General features: G+C 37.3%; 2 protein-coding genes across 2 annotated transcripts; both read left to right on the forward strand.

The window, feature by feature from the left end:
• Positions 1 to 4,241: 4,241 nt before the first annotated feature.
• LOC124286409 lies at positions 4,242 to 9,415 on the forward strand. The gene is made up of 4 exons (XM_046722776.1): positions 4,242 to 4,290; positions 4,633 to 4,699; positions 5,553 to 5,631; positions 7,723 to 9,415. The coding sequence occupies exon 4, from the start codon at positions 8,012 to 8,014 to the stop codon at positions 9,413 to 9,415; it is 1,404 nt and encodes a 467-aa protein (XP_046578732.1). The 5' UTR covers positions 4,242 to 4,290; positions 4,633 to 4,699; positions 5,553 to 5,631; positions 7,723 to 8,011.
• LOC124286422 lies at positions 9,362 to 15,707 on the forward strand. Its single transcript, XM_046722797.1, has 5 exons — positions 9,362 to 11,285; positions 11,658 to 11,796; positions 12,242 to 12,401; positions 13,056 to 13,155; positions 14,915 to 15,707. Exons 1-5 carry the CDS (start codon positions 9,843 to 9,845, stop codon positions 15,053 to 15,055), a joined length of 1,983 nt encoding a protein of 660 aa, XP_046578753.1. The 5' UTR covers positions 9,362 to 9,842; the 3' UTR covers positions 15,056 to 15,707.
• The last annotated feature ends 1,784 nt before the right edge of the window (positions 15,708 to 17,491 follow it).

Below are 17,491 nucleotides of genomic sequence, written 5' to 3' on the forward strand. Positions count from 1 at the left end.
TAGACTAACAACTAGTCTCTGAAATGAACATATTTTACAGGAAAATTAAGGCTCATAGTGAAAATAAAATTAAATATATATATTATATAATAAAAAGGAGCCCCGAGACTTTTTCTTTTCTTTTCAGAGACCCTGAAGCTGTGGAAATCTAGACTTGCCACATTTTCTAGACTTGCGTGGGATTTCTTGGCTATATTTGCTTCTGGGTCTGTATGACAGACTAATTGTACCCATGTGGGCGGGCAATCGAACTCGGGTCTTCAGTGTGACGAGCGATCACTTTAACCATTAGACTACCCCACCGCCGGGGACAAATGGGTATTTTCGGCATTTCCGTGGACAATATTGATCCCTGCTGAAAAGACCCAGCAAAAAAGATGGTCGGCACCACAGGGTAATGTGTTTCGTATGCCGAATTGAATAAAAATACATTCGGGGGGAAAACCGTTGGTTCGTCAGCAAGATGTAACACGTTTTTAAATTTGTTTTATGAAAAAGAATATTCCTCGGTCGCGATGACTAAAGCATATCCATTGTGTAGCAGATAAGGGCGTCTCCATAACTGGGGCAAAACATATCTTCCAGATCTATGGAAAAATGTCATTCAGTGTCGAATACATGTATGTAGTTCTAATATAGGTATGATTAAAGTAACACGAAGTGAGGTTGATAGAAATATCACGAACAACCATTTATAAATACAGTAATGCTGCCTCGCATTTCAAATCAAACCCAGACGACCGATATTATTTCGCGCCTGCGAAATGTAAATTTGTTCGCTCTCGAAAATAGTTCCCGTTGCCATATCACCAGAGAGGTGCCAGGTACTTGATTACTACGCGACCCTAGTGAAATATGAGTAGGGATAATAGTCCCAATATCGCTACCTGTTAGCATTAATGTATATTGTCAAAACAATTCCTACAACGACATGGTTTGAAAATGAGAAATTATGGCTGTAAAGGAACAAAGTATGCGGACCTATTTCTAGCCTCGGAGAAACATCCGGAAATTACCTCACCTTCATTCCAAAGGTCAGCTGAGTTTGTCTCAGCTTCGTACTTAGGTCAATTTCGTGTGATTTTCATCGATTGTTTTCGACCTGATGAATTTTAAGAGCTGTAGGAACCGAAGATGAAGTGTTTGCTTTACTAGATTCAGATCTTTGAATGGACGCATCATGGGAGACACGGCTTTAATGCCGTTAAACTAGCACCCTAGCCATGGCTTTGGTTTTGACAGTTGCAGAAGAGAAATTCTGTCAGACGACACAATCGTCGAAGCTTCAGTTCGAGGTAAGTAAGTGTTACAGTATGCACTTTGTATCTTTCATACATTGAATACGTCTCTGTATATCTAAGCTACGCATTTTGTGAAAATCATTACTTATTTTGAAAAGTTCAGCTGCATGTGTGAGGCACGAAACTCATGACATGATCGCCACCCCTCGATAGGGAATAGCAAATGTGCCTGAACTAATTCAAGGAAAAAACCCGACGTGTTATCATAATGTTTTGTCACGTATGCGTGTTCCCGTTGGATTGATAAAATGAGTGGTATCTAGGAAGTAAGATGTATTTAGTAACTGAGCGTAGCATAGCTTGCGTCAGGAGAGTGACCTTCACCTCTCCTTTACGGAAGCTTCAGACAGTCGTCATACCTCGGCTTCGAGCCAGGAACTTGTGGTATGTCATGAATCCCAAGAAAAGATTTTGTGAAAAAATCCGACAATAATTTCAATGAATATGCGCAGTGGTTAACCTAGTAGCACTATTGCTAATTATGTGGTCTGGCTTTTAAAAAAAACAAACACTAGTTGTAGTCTGCACTGCTTATGACTGAACTGCTTTGTCATTATTTGCAATAAGTCACATGACGAACTTATTTTGGAAGCTTATATTCAAAGAATTTTCTACACCAGTACCTGTGCGAGTAAATGATGCTTGCAATGGACTAGTATTAACTCAAATGTGAAATCTGCATGCAAAAACTAAGGCAGAAATAGACACATAACATAAAAGAAGAGATGGGTGTGGCAAATGTTGCTAAGCAGACAGAACTGATATACAAACAACACACCCCAACACAACTTTGTCAATTCAAATGCTTATTATATATGTGAGATATTATTGTGAACACTTTACACTCACTATGCACATATGCTTTCAGTCCACTTTTCATTCCACACTCTATATTGGATTTATATGATGACATCAATGTTCATCTACATGATCTAAGTCTGTATCAGTCAGCCATGAAAAGGAAAAAGAATCGTGGACTAAAATTCTTTTGCATATACAAAAACCCTTAATTCCAGAGGCAGTTTGTCTTGTTTACTTTGGAATTCGCTGTTCTCTTTAAGTTTGAAGTTGCACATTGTTTGTTCTATGTCTTGTTGACATTTAGTCTAATATTATAAAATACAGTTCACACCATTCAAACAATGCACATATATTGGTTGGACACATTTACAGTCACTCTTGAAATTTTGCACATTGGTTACGTACCATCTTCTCTTGGAGTGTTTTGTGTCTTAAACATTGATAAAAAGTCAGTACAAGCACATCTAATGCTGATAGTTCATCGTGATGTTTAGTATGTAGCGCTCAAATAAACTTAGAGCAGTATTGGTACCAACACAGCAGGCTATCGATGAATATCATATAGAAAGATTAATGAATTATTGATAAATACCAGAGAAATGCGCTTTTGATAAAATAGTCTTAAAGAAATCTAAAATTTAAAAAACTCCATTCTGAACATAATGTGGAAGCACCCCATATGTAAAGACGTAACTCTTCGTGCATTTTGTGTGTAAAATAAAGTTATGTTTCATCACAATAGTTTATATAAGATATTATTGGTGACAAAGTTCTCATATTAGTAATCAGTACTAATTCTTCCAATTGATGCCACTTTCAATTATCAATCTTCTTAGCCAGCCCAAGTTAGCTGCAGTAAACGATATGAGTGTCTTTAGTCAGTGCTGTCTCCATTATGTTTCTAACATCATCACACGCAATTTCAATCTTGGGCATATCATTATTCTGTACTAATGTGTAATGCAGTGTTGCAATGCATGTAGTCAGCAAGGTGTTAGACAAGAGTGTGTACAGTGTTCCGCGAATAGCGTCTGGCCCTCTTGACAAATCCGGCAGATTCATGCGGTGGTCCCGTGGAAGTCAACACCACCTGCGGCCCCAGTGTCCGACTGTATATTTCACAATGACTTTGACTAAAGTTGTCGTATGTGACACATCACACTTGTTTGCTGTTTACAAATTATCACGCGAATCGTCTGGCCCTTGTTAATAATGTCAGTGCCACTTTATAAGAAGTGTTAAATCTGAAATGTGTGTTTAATTTTTATTCTATGGGTCCTGTGAATTTTCAGTGGGTCAGACAGACCTCTGAAACTTACAGGACGCAATGTCCTGTTACTTTGAAACACCATTCGTGAACACTGTGTGTACATCAAATGTACCACTATAGGATGTCATACAATATTTAATTTAAGCCTAGAGATTTAATCCAAAAGTATTTAAATGCAGGTACCACTTAAATGTACCACCCTTTGACTTTCATGCAAATTTGAATTACTGAATCACCTGTGTGTAAAAAACAGTGTATACATAGCATGAATATAAAGGCAGAGTAGTTGCAGGCCAATGTTTGACATGTTCTTTGTGTAAAATAGGTAGATACTAGACAGATACTTTTCTTCTCTTTCCATGTTTAAATGTGCATATGTATATTTATTTTGTTTATCCTGTTTTTCAGTCTTTCAGCTTGAGCCGCTCTGGGGAAGTTTCCAAGAGTGATGAAAAACAAGTAAAGATGGATTGGCTTTTGGCACAGCAGTATTAAAAACCTTTCTCACAATGTTTACCCAGCAAGGTGGTACCTTTAACTTGGTCTTGATGAAACTTGGCATGGCATACTTGATGATAAGGGAACAGGAGCCTAGTTGTTAGACAGGCTTCATGAAGTACCCTGAACACAGAATGTCCTTGGAGGCAGCAATGCCTTTATCGGACTCTGTATTGACCTGGTTAGGTCACCAGTTGGAACTCCGCAAAATTGATTCTGTCATTTACACCCGTTATGTCATCAGTCTGCTGCAGCAGGATATGGCAGACATTGATAGCACTGACCGAGATGAATTTTGGGATATAAAGAAAGATTCCAAGAAGGCTAAAGAAAGGAGGGATGTTAAGAAGAAGCCTGTCAGTGAGGGAGGAAAGGCGGAAAAATGCTGCCGTAGAGTGTCTCTTGTCCGTGTCTGATGAGGTGTGTTTTGATTCTGACAATTATTTTGGCGCTTTTGCTGTTCAAGAGACAGTGATTTTCGTGGCCAAACCCATCTGTATCTGCTGAAAAGTGAATAGCTATGTAGAGAAGATTCTGTTCAGTCTTATGACATGTTGCATGTATTTTAACAAAAAACATCATAAGAAATTAGTCAGAAGCATAGCAAACATTTACACTGATTTACAGTGTGGCTGGTTGAGATTTATTTTATGCTATAATTTTGTCACCCAGTCATTTTAGGTAGTTTTTCTTTGTATCTATTCTGTTTTTCCAAAGTGATCAAAGGTGAAATGTTCAATGCCATTCTTAATTTATTTTCAGGATAATGATATCGAAAGTTTGGTCGAAGAACTGTTCATCAGACTAAAGGAGACAAAGAGCAGTCAGGGTGAGTGTGCACTAATCATGTCTCTTAGCAGAAGAACACTTGTTTGTTTGAGTCTGAAAGTATATGAACAAGGGTAGGTCCATGTTCTTTTACAGGGGTAGACACCATTGCTGTAACAGTAACAAAACTAGATTTTGTGAGAAAATATCTAGTTCTTCAATGTTTTCAGTTTCTTACTAACCTGTGAGAGGCTGTCCTTGCGCCTGAAGTTAATGTCTACAAAATTTAAAGTGACGTGACTTGTCTGATATGGCTTAATGCCAGGTTAGGTGATATTTGGGTTTAAAAAAAATATCACAGAAGTCTTTACAGTTGTTCTCAAAGTTTCTTAAACGAAAAGATCTTTTACTTATATATTGAGAATGAATAATCTCTCATTTCATGTTTCTACATATCAAATTGTTGATATAAAACATTCTTTGGTATAAAACCTGTGATGGTCCGGGTTAGAATATTGATCTTCAGTAACCCATGCTTGTCGTAAGAAGCGACTAACGGGATCGGGTGGTCAGGCTCGCTGACTTGGTTGACACATGTCATCGGTTCCCAATTGCGCAGATCGATGCTCATGCTGTTGATCACTGGATTGTCTGGTCCAGACTCGATTATTTACAGATCGCCGCCATATAGCTGGAATATTGCTGAGTGCGGCGTAAAACTAAACTCACTCACTCCTTCTCATAACAATGATATGAATATTCTTGGAGTGAGTGAGTTTAGTTTTACGCCACACTCAGCAATATTCCAGCTATATGGCGGCGGTCTGTAAATAAATGAGTCAGAGAAACCCATGGCTTATTATTTCTTCCTAATTGGTTGATTTTGTTTCAATGTGGTTTGTTTTTCTTTTCAGGTTGTTTTTCTCCTCTTGCTATAAATACTAAAGACGAGTCAAAGTTTCAAGTCAAAGAGTTCCAAGACCCTGCTGAAAGGTAATAATTATTTATTTATATTATATGTTAGCTTAGTACACCATGTTGGTTAATAGTATTCTAAAAAGCTTAAGCTAAAAGATCAAAGGCACCGACAGTACTTTATCAGGCGATAAAGTACACTTTTGCATTATGTTGCAATGTATTGACGTCACTATGCCATTCTAGTCTGCCCCCTCGTAATCAAATATACCTTTGGTAAACTGACATCACAATGAATGTCAGTTGTCATTGAGGAATGCAGTTCCCTACAGTAGCATCTTGGTTTGCAGTTGCTTTACCCAGCTTTCACTGGTGGAAACATTACGTTTAACCTTTTTGATGGAAAAATTTTTTAAGCTCTACTCACAATTAATCAGCAACACAGCAATGTTCCCTAATTAAGCCTTGTCCAGTCCCACAATGCATCCATCATCTGAGATGCTTTAACTGTTGTAGTTAAGGGCAAAACTGTACTTTATTAGACTATACATGGGGGTAGAGCAAACTGTATTTCTTAATTATATGTTTGATATTTTAGTATTCAATTGTTGAGCATGTTAAGTGTCTTTTCTTCTGCGCTAAATCATGTATAGTTAGTTGCCTCTCATCAGTTAATATGATTAATGTATGAGGAATGACCATCTTTATAAGTTTTTCATTGTTTTTAAGTATGTAATACTTATACTATTGAATACTGCCGATTGTTTTGATGTTCTATTATGGATTTTTCTAGAGTTGTTAATATATATTTTGAAAAATAATTCTTTTGAACAGCCCGTTTAAAATATATTTTCTTGATATTGACTTAACAAGTTGTGCAAGACATATGTTTGTAGATTTAGAGGACCTGAAGTTATCCCATTTGAAGTAGTAAAATGACAACAGACAAAATGTGAAGACAACATTCAGGCCACTGAACAATCATGTTGAATGAATTAACAAATGAACCACATTGCTTGTATACCTTTCAAGAACTCTGGAGAAATTGCATTAACTTTACATCTAACCTGTGTTTTATGATGAAACTGAATGAACTGTGAATGACTAGAGTTGTGTCCCCTTGTACACATGTCATGCTGTTCCAATTTCACATTTGATTTATTTGAATTTATGTTAATTATACTTGGTCTGTGAACACCCAGGATTTATAGATGTTATATTCGACGTCTCGTCCTTCTGTCCATCTGCATTTTTATTTTTCTTGGTTTTCATGGAAACAATTTGGACTTAGTCTCAAAAGGTAGGGGTGGGCTTCGTTTCCGGAGCACAACCCGAAAACCTTTCAATATCTTTCAACAAAACTTCTTAGATATATGAAGCAGATCCCAAAGGGGTGCCTTTTGCTATTTGCAGATTTGGGGCATTTATATTTATCCTAATTTCCATGGCAATAATTCGGACTTAGTCTCAAAAGGGAGGAGTGGGCTTCATTTCTGGAACATAACTTAAAAATCTCGGATATATGAGGCAGATCCCAAGGTTGTGCCTTTGCTCATTACAGATTTTAGGCTTTTATATTTTTCCTGATTTCCACGGGAATGATATGTACTTAGTTGGACTTTAAGTGTAAGTAACTGTCAGATGATTTGTTCTTTCAAATTTGTGGGAGCCGGGGGATTTGTCATATTCTGATGACTCTTGTTTATGAAAGGAAAGCCAACTATTTGTGTGAAAAGCTCAAAATGTGTCAATGTGTATGCGACACTGTGTAGTGACATTGATGTTGCATGCTAATGTGGCTCTCATCTTGATTTTCATTTTGAGTAAAAGCGGTCCTTGAAAAATAATGTTTTTCTTTGAAAGTGCACAAAAGCTGCTTGAATTTAGAGTCCAAAAATCTGTATAGTCCCTGGAAATGCATTTGTAACACACACTTTTTTCTGTGTGCCTTTGGTTTCTACATTTCACTTACCATGCTTAGTATAATACCAACACTCTTGGGGATATGCTTGTTAAAATACTGTTATAGACAATTTGGCCCAAACCATTGCATAGAATGTTAACAATGTTTAAAAAATGTGACCAATTACATACATTTTACATGATTATATGTTAAACATTAAGTTAGTGATGTGAAGTAATTGTTAAAACATTTCCTTTGTTTTGTAGGTACTATGCAGCATTTCCAGCTCTTCCTGGTGATGGCACCCCACCACAACTATCCCCGTCATCTGATGACAATATTTGGCGGAAAAACAGGAAAAGTGGATCTCTTGCTGGGGAAACATCTGAGAGTAAAGAAGGATCTCCTCGGAATGTATCTCCTGAACATGCAGAGGCTTTCACACAAGAAGTCAAAACTGTAGAGAAATCTCCGGTGGATTCGAAGTCATCCACAAATTCACCATCAGCACCTGAAAGAAGGAGGCGATCAGGAAGAGGAGATTCCAGTCAAAAGATGTCTCCTAGTGCAGGAGGAAGAAAGAAAAATATGAAGGGGAAGAAAGAGATTGAGGCACAGAGCAAGGCAGTTCGTTTTCTAAGCTGGCCACCACCAGGGCACATGAAGAAAGAAAATGGAAAAGTAGATACTGAGAAACAAGCCAATCCTGAAGAAACAGAAGAAGAGAAATACTGCAGTATGGTTGAGCAGATGTTGAAAGAAATGCTATTATCAGACAGGAAACATGTTCAGGCTCCAACAGACCTGCCAATGTGGGCCTATTTTCCAGCAGAAGGGTTCACGGAAGGATGCTTCACAGAATGGTTTAGAGAAGACAGTCAGAGTCCAGAATTCACTGAAAATGATGATTGGTACACACAGCCCCTGGAGCATATTTTCTACACACCAGTGTCCCAGACAAAACGGCTTTACAAAAGGCACAGCTATCCACCAATGCTGAATTTTGGTGAACAGTTTGAGTGGAACACTATTCTGTCTTTGAAGAAAACCACAACAGATTATATTTTATTGGAAGATGTTTTTGATCCAAACAAGGACGTTCCAAAAGAAGATGTTTTGGAGATTTTGTTGAGCCATCCACAGGAAGCAGTGTCTGATGTGGTTGAGCTGAATGAGGATTTGCAGTTTAGTGGAGAGCAAGAGAAGGCTATCAATAATGAAGGAGTAGAGTGTTTGTCCGAAGAAAAAGGTAAAGAAGCAAAAGAAGTGGTTAAGGATCAAGAAGAACGAATTGTTGAAGAAACCGATGAAGCCGTAAAGGAAACTGATGAAACCCCAGCTTGGTATAACGACGACCTAGCCCCTACTTCCCCAAATGTTTTATTTCCTTTTGACGAATTTGCTAACTTTGCCACCAATGTAGATGGGAAGTCCAAGGTTGACTTTAACACCAGTGCCTTGCCACTTACATTACCAAGTCTTTTCCCCGGTACAGACCCTGACTGCCTTGTCCCAGCCAGTGATACCAGTAGCACTGTCTCTAGTGTGGAAAAAGGTTATTTCAGTGACGTTACAGAGACATCCTTCGTCTTTGACATGAGCCGACACAGCAGTCCATTCCCTGACATGCTGCTCCTGATGAACTATGGAGAAGATGATGACACAGGCCAGATGACCACAAGTACTGCTAGTAGCTTGAAAGGGAGTAGGTTGGAGAGTCTGTTTGAATCTTCTAGACAGGATCTTCTGGAGAGCATGGAAAAAAGCGAGGTTCAACAACTTGACTATTCAGAGGCAAAACCAGAATTCGATTTTTGTGCTGATGATCTGTTTCTTTATGGAGCCGAAGAGGAAGATTGTATATTGTATGGCACCAGAAATATGTTCCCAAATGCTTTTCACATCCAATGGAAATCCTCTAGGATCATCATCAAACACGGAGGAGAAACAAGATTCTGAAACAGAAACAGAAGAAAAATCGACATCAGTGTCTTCAAGTCAGCTTGAGCCTCAGTCAAAATTTACTGATTCTACCTCTGAAGATGAGAGAGATGAAAGTGCCTGTTTTCCTTCTGATCTCTTTAATTCTTTCAGTTCTGTAGGAGAAAGTTCTGGTGGATCAGTTCTGTTGGCAGAACCAGGCTTGGTTGAACACAGTTATGTCCTAGATCTGCTTGATTCTGGAGAAGTTAGTCTACAAAATGAATGTTCCTCTTCATATTTTGTTCATCTCTCCCCTCTATCTGGATCTGGCGGGTCATGCTGGCAAAGCAAGATATTGCTACATGACTATGGAGATACTTTTACATTTGGGAGCTTAGAACGCTCTTCTGAACTCACATGGGACGCAGTATTAAGTCAAAAGAAACATATTTGGTCATCAGCAATGAGTCGAAGTCCTGTAAATTTGTCAGTTAGGTCTCCAACTTTGAAAGGTGAGCTGTGGCAACTTTGGGATGTCAACAGTCAGAAGAAAATGGCTGATATGTGTGCAAGAAACACTGATACAAATACTTGCACCTGGAACAGTATCCTTAGTCTTTCTGTCTATGCTCCTGACAAGGTTGAAGAGGAAGAAGAATGGAACAACGATGATGAAGTCTTCCTTTCAGAAATCATCAATGAAGAAGATGCAGTGTTAGGGCTTCAGTTTCTTGAAGAGATCAATGGAATAGGAAAGGGTCCACGATATGAAAGAAGCGTTTCGGAGAGTGACTTACAAAGCATGGCAGACAACCCTTTCCAGGACATGTCAAAACCAAATCTAGACATAAGTTATGAATTGATTCCATCTGAAAATTCTGCTTTCCAGGGTGTTGTTCCAAAGCAATTGCATCATGTCAGAAGTGCTCCAAATCTCCGCTATAAGTCATTAGTGTCAATGGTTCGGGAAGATGATCTCCATCCACCTGGTCTAGCTAGTATTGAATCTCCTGTTGAACATTTGTATTTCTCTGCTAAAACTCACTTTCGTCCTATCCAAACCCCTGTTGCAACTCCAGATGAAGATGTCGAGTTCCAGCCCAAGGATCTCTTTGGTGGAATGTCAGACAACAGTGGAACTCCATATCAACAGTTTCTTAGTCCAGGAGAAGAAGAAGAAAGCAACTTTCGGCCCAAATTTAAAATACAAAAAGATTTGGACAAATATATTCAAACTGGGGGAAGTCTAGATGAATCAGATATTGACTACGAGAGATTTAGACAGCAACATTGTGAACAAGCCAAAAACAGTCGAACTGAATTCATTGAAGAAATTGTTGTTGGTTCCGTCTTAGAAGAAAATCTGGAACCGGACGTCGTAGATCAAAGTTCAAGCTACCTAGCAGTTGCTGAGCCTGAGATTGCTGAAACAGACAGCGTCAAGAACCTTTCACTTTCCAAAAGTGTAGGTCCATCTGTGGAGGACGAATCTGTACTGCAGTTATGTACGAGTCTAAGAGACTTGTACAGTGAAAAGAAAGCAGACAAGAGCAGGAAAATAACAAAACAAAGTCAAGGAGTGGACTCAAAAGTCCCAGATGATTCTAAATGGGATGGTCAGAAGATCAAAGAAATGCATTTGTCAGATGTGCAACACTATCATGACATATGGAGTGCAGGATATGAAATGGACTTGCATCCTTTCAGTGTTGATAATGAGACTTTGTACTTGCCATGTGCTGTTGATGAGACACTCTGCAGTTCAGAGGTCACAACAAACGATGAAGAAAACAAGTCAAAAGAGGAGTCTGACAAAACCGATGAACTCTACTTATATTACTTGGAAAATTATCCGGAATATGATTCCTACATATTAAGTGCATCTGATGTTTGCTCTGGCCCACAGGTAAGAATGGGTTTGCATTGTTCTTTGGAAAATTCTTAACACTTAAATGCTGGTATATGCATATGATTGTTGGTAAATAGTAGTCAAATTGTTTTGAACATTCCATTTAGATAAACTGATGCTAATCTATGTGTTAAGGGTAAAATATGCAGAAAATAATGTCAAGTTATATATGTTTGGTCAAGTAAACTGGAAGGGTTTGGTCACAATGGTCGCAGACAGAAATAGTATTACAGTTAAAGTTAACATCTACAATGTGACCCAAACACACACTGACTCAGCATTATGCATTAAGAATTATAAACGACATTTTATTATCAGCTTCTGGTCAATTCTTCTTTTGATGGCCAGTATGTTGTTTGTAATTGACAGAGTTATGAAGTGTCTGGTCTGATGCCAATCCCACACCAGGCTGTGTACTCGTCAGATCTTGAGAAGCAGTGGCTTGAGAAAAAGGCCCTCAGTGGAAGGAATGCCAAAAGGAAATCACATAAACTGAAGCTGAGGAGAGGTATGTTTAGAGAATGAGTGAGTGTATGGTTCTAAACAGCTTTAGCAGTAAATCAGTAATGTTGCAGGACGACATGATCTTATCCTGTAACTGTGTTTGGGTGGATACCCTAAGTCCAGGAATGGAATGTTATGATGCGTGCATGTCATTATTGTTCTGATTCCCTCTGAAATGGTGTTTGGGTGGGAGTGGAAATGCGCAGCCTGATATTGAGACGTTCCTCCACAGACCATCTCAATAGCCTCATAACATGCAGTCTTGAGTCCTGGCATGATGTGCTGTTTAATCTTTTTAACAAATATCAAAAGTCAAACTATTACGCTTTCCAAATCGACAGCATAATTTTTTTGGGTGGAGTATAGCATAAATTGTCTCAGATGTAATACGTTACAGTTTTCTTTGTAGTATTAATAAAAGCAATCAACATTTAAACTTTCTATTTTAGATTCAATCAAGCGCAAACCCTGCAGTTTTTTCCTGGAGGGTAATTGTCGACGATCTGACTGCAAATTTTCCCATGACTTATCCAGCATCACTTGCAGATTTTGGGAAGAAGGCCTTTGTTTCAAAGGTTCACTCTGTCCATTTTACCATGGTTATCCAAGGTATGTTTTGTCAGTTTTTATGGACAAGTTTAGCTCAGCTATACGAACATGAAAATGTTCTACCAGTGCTTAATTAATTGAGTCTATACTAGATTTAATGTATATACCCAGTTAAATATACTTGATTTAATGTATATGCTCAGTTAAGAGCATGTAGATCTTGAAAACTAAGGTTAACCAGATGTAGACACTAGTTGTTTTTTCATAAGTTTTAGGTTTAGAAATGAGATTAAGTTAAACCCCATCTACCGTGGTTACCATGAAAACAACTATACTGGCCAGCTGGTGACAGTGGCTAACATTGAGTTACCCCCCTTTGGTTGTACATAGCCCATACTCCCAGCTAAATAACTATAACATTATTCTTCATGTCAACTGTACAAAACAATAAAACAATCACCATTGTTAATGTGTTGTAGCTTAAGAATTGAGAATGACATTTTCTGTCAGATTGTAGTTACAGATTATACGATAAAAAACCTTGTGTCTTGCCATAGTAAAGAAAATCTATGGATATCCACTTCAGTGCACTAATATTTTTGTAACATTTAATGGGACACAAAACTAACAAATTTGATTTGGTCCTTTGAATGTTTTGTAATAAGGAAAGGTCTCCAAAATCATGCTACAAATGACTTTGTTTTGTTCTTACAGTGATACTGAGACGAGCTTGACTACTGATGGGAAGATTGGAGATAGATATGAATTCAAGAAGGACGAGTTTCCAGAACTTGACAACTTTGGTAAAAGTGTGGTAAGGAATTAAATATTTTGTTTCTTCTATGAATTGATTTTGTTTCCGTCAGTGAATTTTAAAAAAAATTCAATCTTTTTATGCGGGGGGATATAGTCGACGCCTCGTCCGTCCATAATCATTTTGTTTCCGGAGCATAACCAAAAAAACGTTCAATATGTTTCAACAAAAAATTGGTAGATATATCAAACAGAACCTAAGGTGGTGCCTTTTGCTATTTACAGATTTTTGGCATTTATAGTTTTCTCACTTAGTCCCAAAAGGGAAGGGTGGGTTTCGTTTCCGGAGCACAACTCGAAAACTTCTTAATATCTTTCAGCAAAACTTGGCAGATATATGAGACAGATGCCAAAGTGGTGCCTTTTGCTATTTACAGATTTTTTGTCGTTTATATTTTTATCCCCCCGGCATGTAATGCAGGGGGATATAGTCGACGCCTCGTCCGTCTGTCTGTCCAATCATTTTGTTTCCAGAGCATAACTCCAAAACCGTTTGATATTTTTCAACAGAAATTGGTAGATATATCACAAACAGAACCTACGGCGTTGCCTTTTGCTATTTACAGATTTTTGTCGTTTTTATTTTTCTCGGTTTCCATGGAAATGTTTTGGACTTAGTCTTAAAGGGGTGGGTGGGCTTCGTTTCCAGAGCATAACTCAAAAACCGTTCAATATTTTTCAACAAACTTGGTAGATATATCAAACAGAACCTTAAGTGGTGCCTTTTGCTATTTGCAGATTTTTGTCATTTTTAATTTTTCGTGGTTTCCATGGAAACGATTCAAACTTAGTCCCAAAAGTGAGGGGTGGGCTTCGTTTCCAGAGCACAACTCGTAAACTTCTTAATATCTCTCAGCAAAACTTGGCAGATATATGAGACAGATCTTGAAGAGGTGTCTTTTGCTATTTACAGAGTTTGTCATTATCCCCCGCAACACGTTTTGCGGGGGGTATTAAAATGGACTCTGTCCGTGCGTGCGTCCGTCCGTCCATCCGTCCGTGCACATTTGTCTTTTCCGGAGCAGTACTCTAAAACCGTTCACTATTTCTTCACCAAACTTGGCACATACATAGATCTGGTGGTGTACTGGTGCCTTTTGGTAGTTTTGGATTTCTGAATAAAATATTTTTGGCATTTCCATGGCAACATGTTTGACATAGACTGAAATTGGTGATAGTGCTCCTTTCTGGAGCAGAACTTTAAAAACCTTTCAATACTCTCCTTCCACTTTTCTATATACACACCTAAATATTTGACATAATCATAACTCATAGACATAATCAAGAAGAGTATTTTGCCATTGAGGGGGATATTGATGACTTTGTCTTCTTGTTGGCATTTATATTTCTCATGATTTCCATGGAAACGATTTTGACTTTAAGTAACTGTCAGATGATTTGTTCTTTCAAATATGTGGGGGCCTGGGGATATGTCATCTTCTGATGGCTCTTGTCTAACTAGCAATGAGGTTGTTTTATTGCCAACATCAACTTACTTGAGTTGCTTCTCATAACCATTTTCCTATTAGCACAACATCAAAAACCTGTGTGTTTAGAATGGAAATGGAAGTAATAGGCATCTTGGGGCATCTGAATCTCCACAGATTAGAAACAAAATAACTTGTCCAACCTATGAATATTTCTGTACTCTGATCTTATACAGTGGTGCACACATTCTCAGAGGTTTCTCCTAATTACCTTGTGTAGCCATGCATTATCATACATTAATGTTTAGTAAGTATACATGATCTTTATTTCAGCATAAAGAACTACACAGCCAAAAGATAAATAGGAAACGACAAGCACACAAAGAATTCCTGAAGAAAACTTTATCCAATCGGAGAAAGAATAGACCTTCAAAGAAATTGCAGACCAGGACAGTTCAAGCTAGCAGCTGTTGAAAACACACGAAAGTTTTTCTTTTCCAATGTTTAATTTTAATGATGTTACACAGATAATTGAGGTGCCTTGACAAGAAAACCTTTCCAAATCATATTGAATTTATATCCATGTTTAATTATTGCAACATAGCCTTTACCTACACTTTTAAATCATTGTTCATCTTTCTCAGGATCTCTACCTTTCAAGCAAGTTATTTAACAGCTTTGAGCAGTTGATTTTGAGGGGTCAGTGTTTTCAGCATGCATGGAGCCTTCTTTCATTTTTCAGAAACTTTCTTCAGAGCAATGTTCAGGAAATAGTTACTGTTTCATACATCTTTAACCTATAGACTGAAACAGTAGCTATTTAGTGCTGAAATTCCTGTCCACATTTGCTCCTGATGTATGTACAAATTTAGCCAAATTGTGTTTGCAGACAGAAATAGAATAGAACAGACAACAAAGAATCAAAGTACCACAAAATGATAAGATCTGTACCTTCAGTTGTACAAAACAGCATTTTGCTACAAATCCACACGTTTACATCCTATCATTGCTCTGAAGAAGCCAGTGTACGAAGTCAGTTGCTACTCAGATATAGGACTGTAATATCTAGTCAATATATTAATCATTAGTCAAGAAACCCTCATATGAGCCCAATATATACCATTAAGAAAAAGTAGGGGATATTGGATTTACAAGATTGATAAAATGCAAATGATGAAGCCAAGGAGGAAACAGATGAAGAGAAATTAAGGGAAAATGTGAGAATTTATTCCATTCCTTTGGAAATGTTTCATCTGTATGGATATATATTACTTTTTCTCATATGCATTGGTAGTAGCTAGTGGTATGCTTGCAAAATGGAATATCCCCAGCTTTCTTTTGAAGGTATATTTACCCACAGGCCTTGACACAAAGTGTTGTGCATTATTTCCTAACTGTTCTACAGGATTTGAAGTTAAGAGTTTGAAATTAATCATAGAATCATTTTAGCCATAGAATATTGTTTGAAAAACAATGATTTAGACAAATAATTTCTTTTGGTTTATTGCAAGCAATCACATTCATGTTTCTTTGTTACGGTTCATTCATGGTATTTTGAGGTTTGATGTGTTGTATTCACAAAGAAATTGTAGAATATAGGATATGCTTAATTGAACAATCTATCTCATAAAAATATCCATATGCTGAAATAAGTTTGTATTAATTCTGTATGGTTCAGCACTGATCAAAATATTGCTGAAGTATTATCTTATGGTACAGTAGTTTTACAGAGCTACCGACTTAGTTGGAAGTTGTGAGTCCCGATAAGATTCTCTTAAACGATCTCTAGGTTACTTATTAGGTAGGTCTCAGTAAATGCTTGCAGTGCTTTGTGTATCAATCTAATTGTAAAAGTAAATTAACAAGTGTCCATTTTGTTCATTCATGATCAACTGCTTTTAAACTGTCACTTTCTGTGTTCTGTCACTGTGTGTTAAATAGTAATTTATTTTGTCAGTTATTCAGCTTACATTTGTCTTATGCTCCCAATTACTCACACTTAGACTCTGCTTTTGTGTAAGTTGCTATGAAAGTACAGGCTAATATCTTGAAGGAAATACACTAATTTAGGTGAATACCTTCCATAAGGATTTTAAATACGGTTTGCAGGAACTGCGTCGTCAGTTTTACAAAATCCTCACATGCAACCTCATATGCTTATTTCCAAGATTTGAAGAGAATAACATTTCATGTTTGTTTTTCTATTTTTGATAGCCTTAGCATTGCACCACTTAATTTCTTTAATTTATTTTCTGTTATTTATTTGTTGAATTTTCAAAACTTTATCATGCATGTTTATTTTGTTAGTAGGTTATAGTAAACTTAATTTTAATTCTTGCGGGGATGAGTAGATATCCAGTTCAGGAGAAAAGATGAATATTTGTACTGTGTGGTCACTGATAATGAGGTATGAGGACATGTTAGACAAGTAAAGAATATATATTTTATGTTCTTAAGTATACGTGTAACTCTTAACTGAATTTTGATCATTCATGTAGTTTTACAGTGAGTTAAACTCAGCAGATATTTTGGCAAACATGTACTGTAAAGAATTGTAACTGTCCTATGATCTTGACAGATTTTTTTCCAACATACATCATGTGATGTTAAACAAAATAGGTAAAAGTTCTTTCAGTAGTATGGTCCTCTTGACAACGAAGGATTACATCTTGTCAGTATGTTTTGACAATTTTCAATAAAGAGCGCAGAAACTAAACATTGCTTTAGCAATAGGTTTCTGTCAGTTGCAAAGATCTGCATGCAGGGTACTACTGTAGGAGATCGCAACTAAGTCCAGAATATTTGACTGACTGATAGTGACCTTGAATACACAAGTAAGGGGCACATGCCAATATTTGTACTGATTTCTTTTACTGTTTTTTGTTTTTTTGTTACAAGTTTTATTTTTCA

This window comes from Haliotis rubra, unplaced genomic scaffold, assembly GCF_003918875.1.
Source record: "Haliotis rubra isolate DU_JTF1 unplaced genomic scaffold, ASM391887v1 Scf382, whole genome shotgun sequence".
NCBI classification, from domain to species: Eukaryota; Metazoa; Mollusca; class Gastropoda; order Lepetellida; family Haliotidae; genus Haliotis; species Haliotis rubra.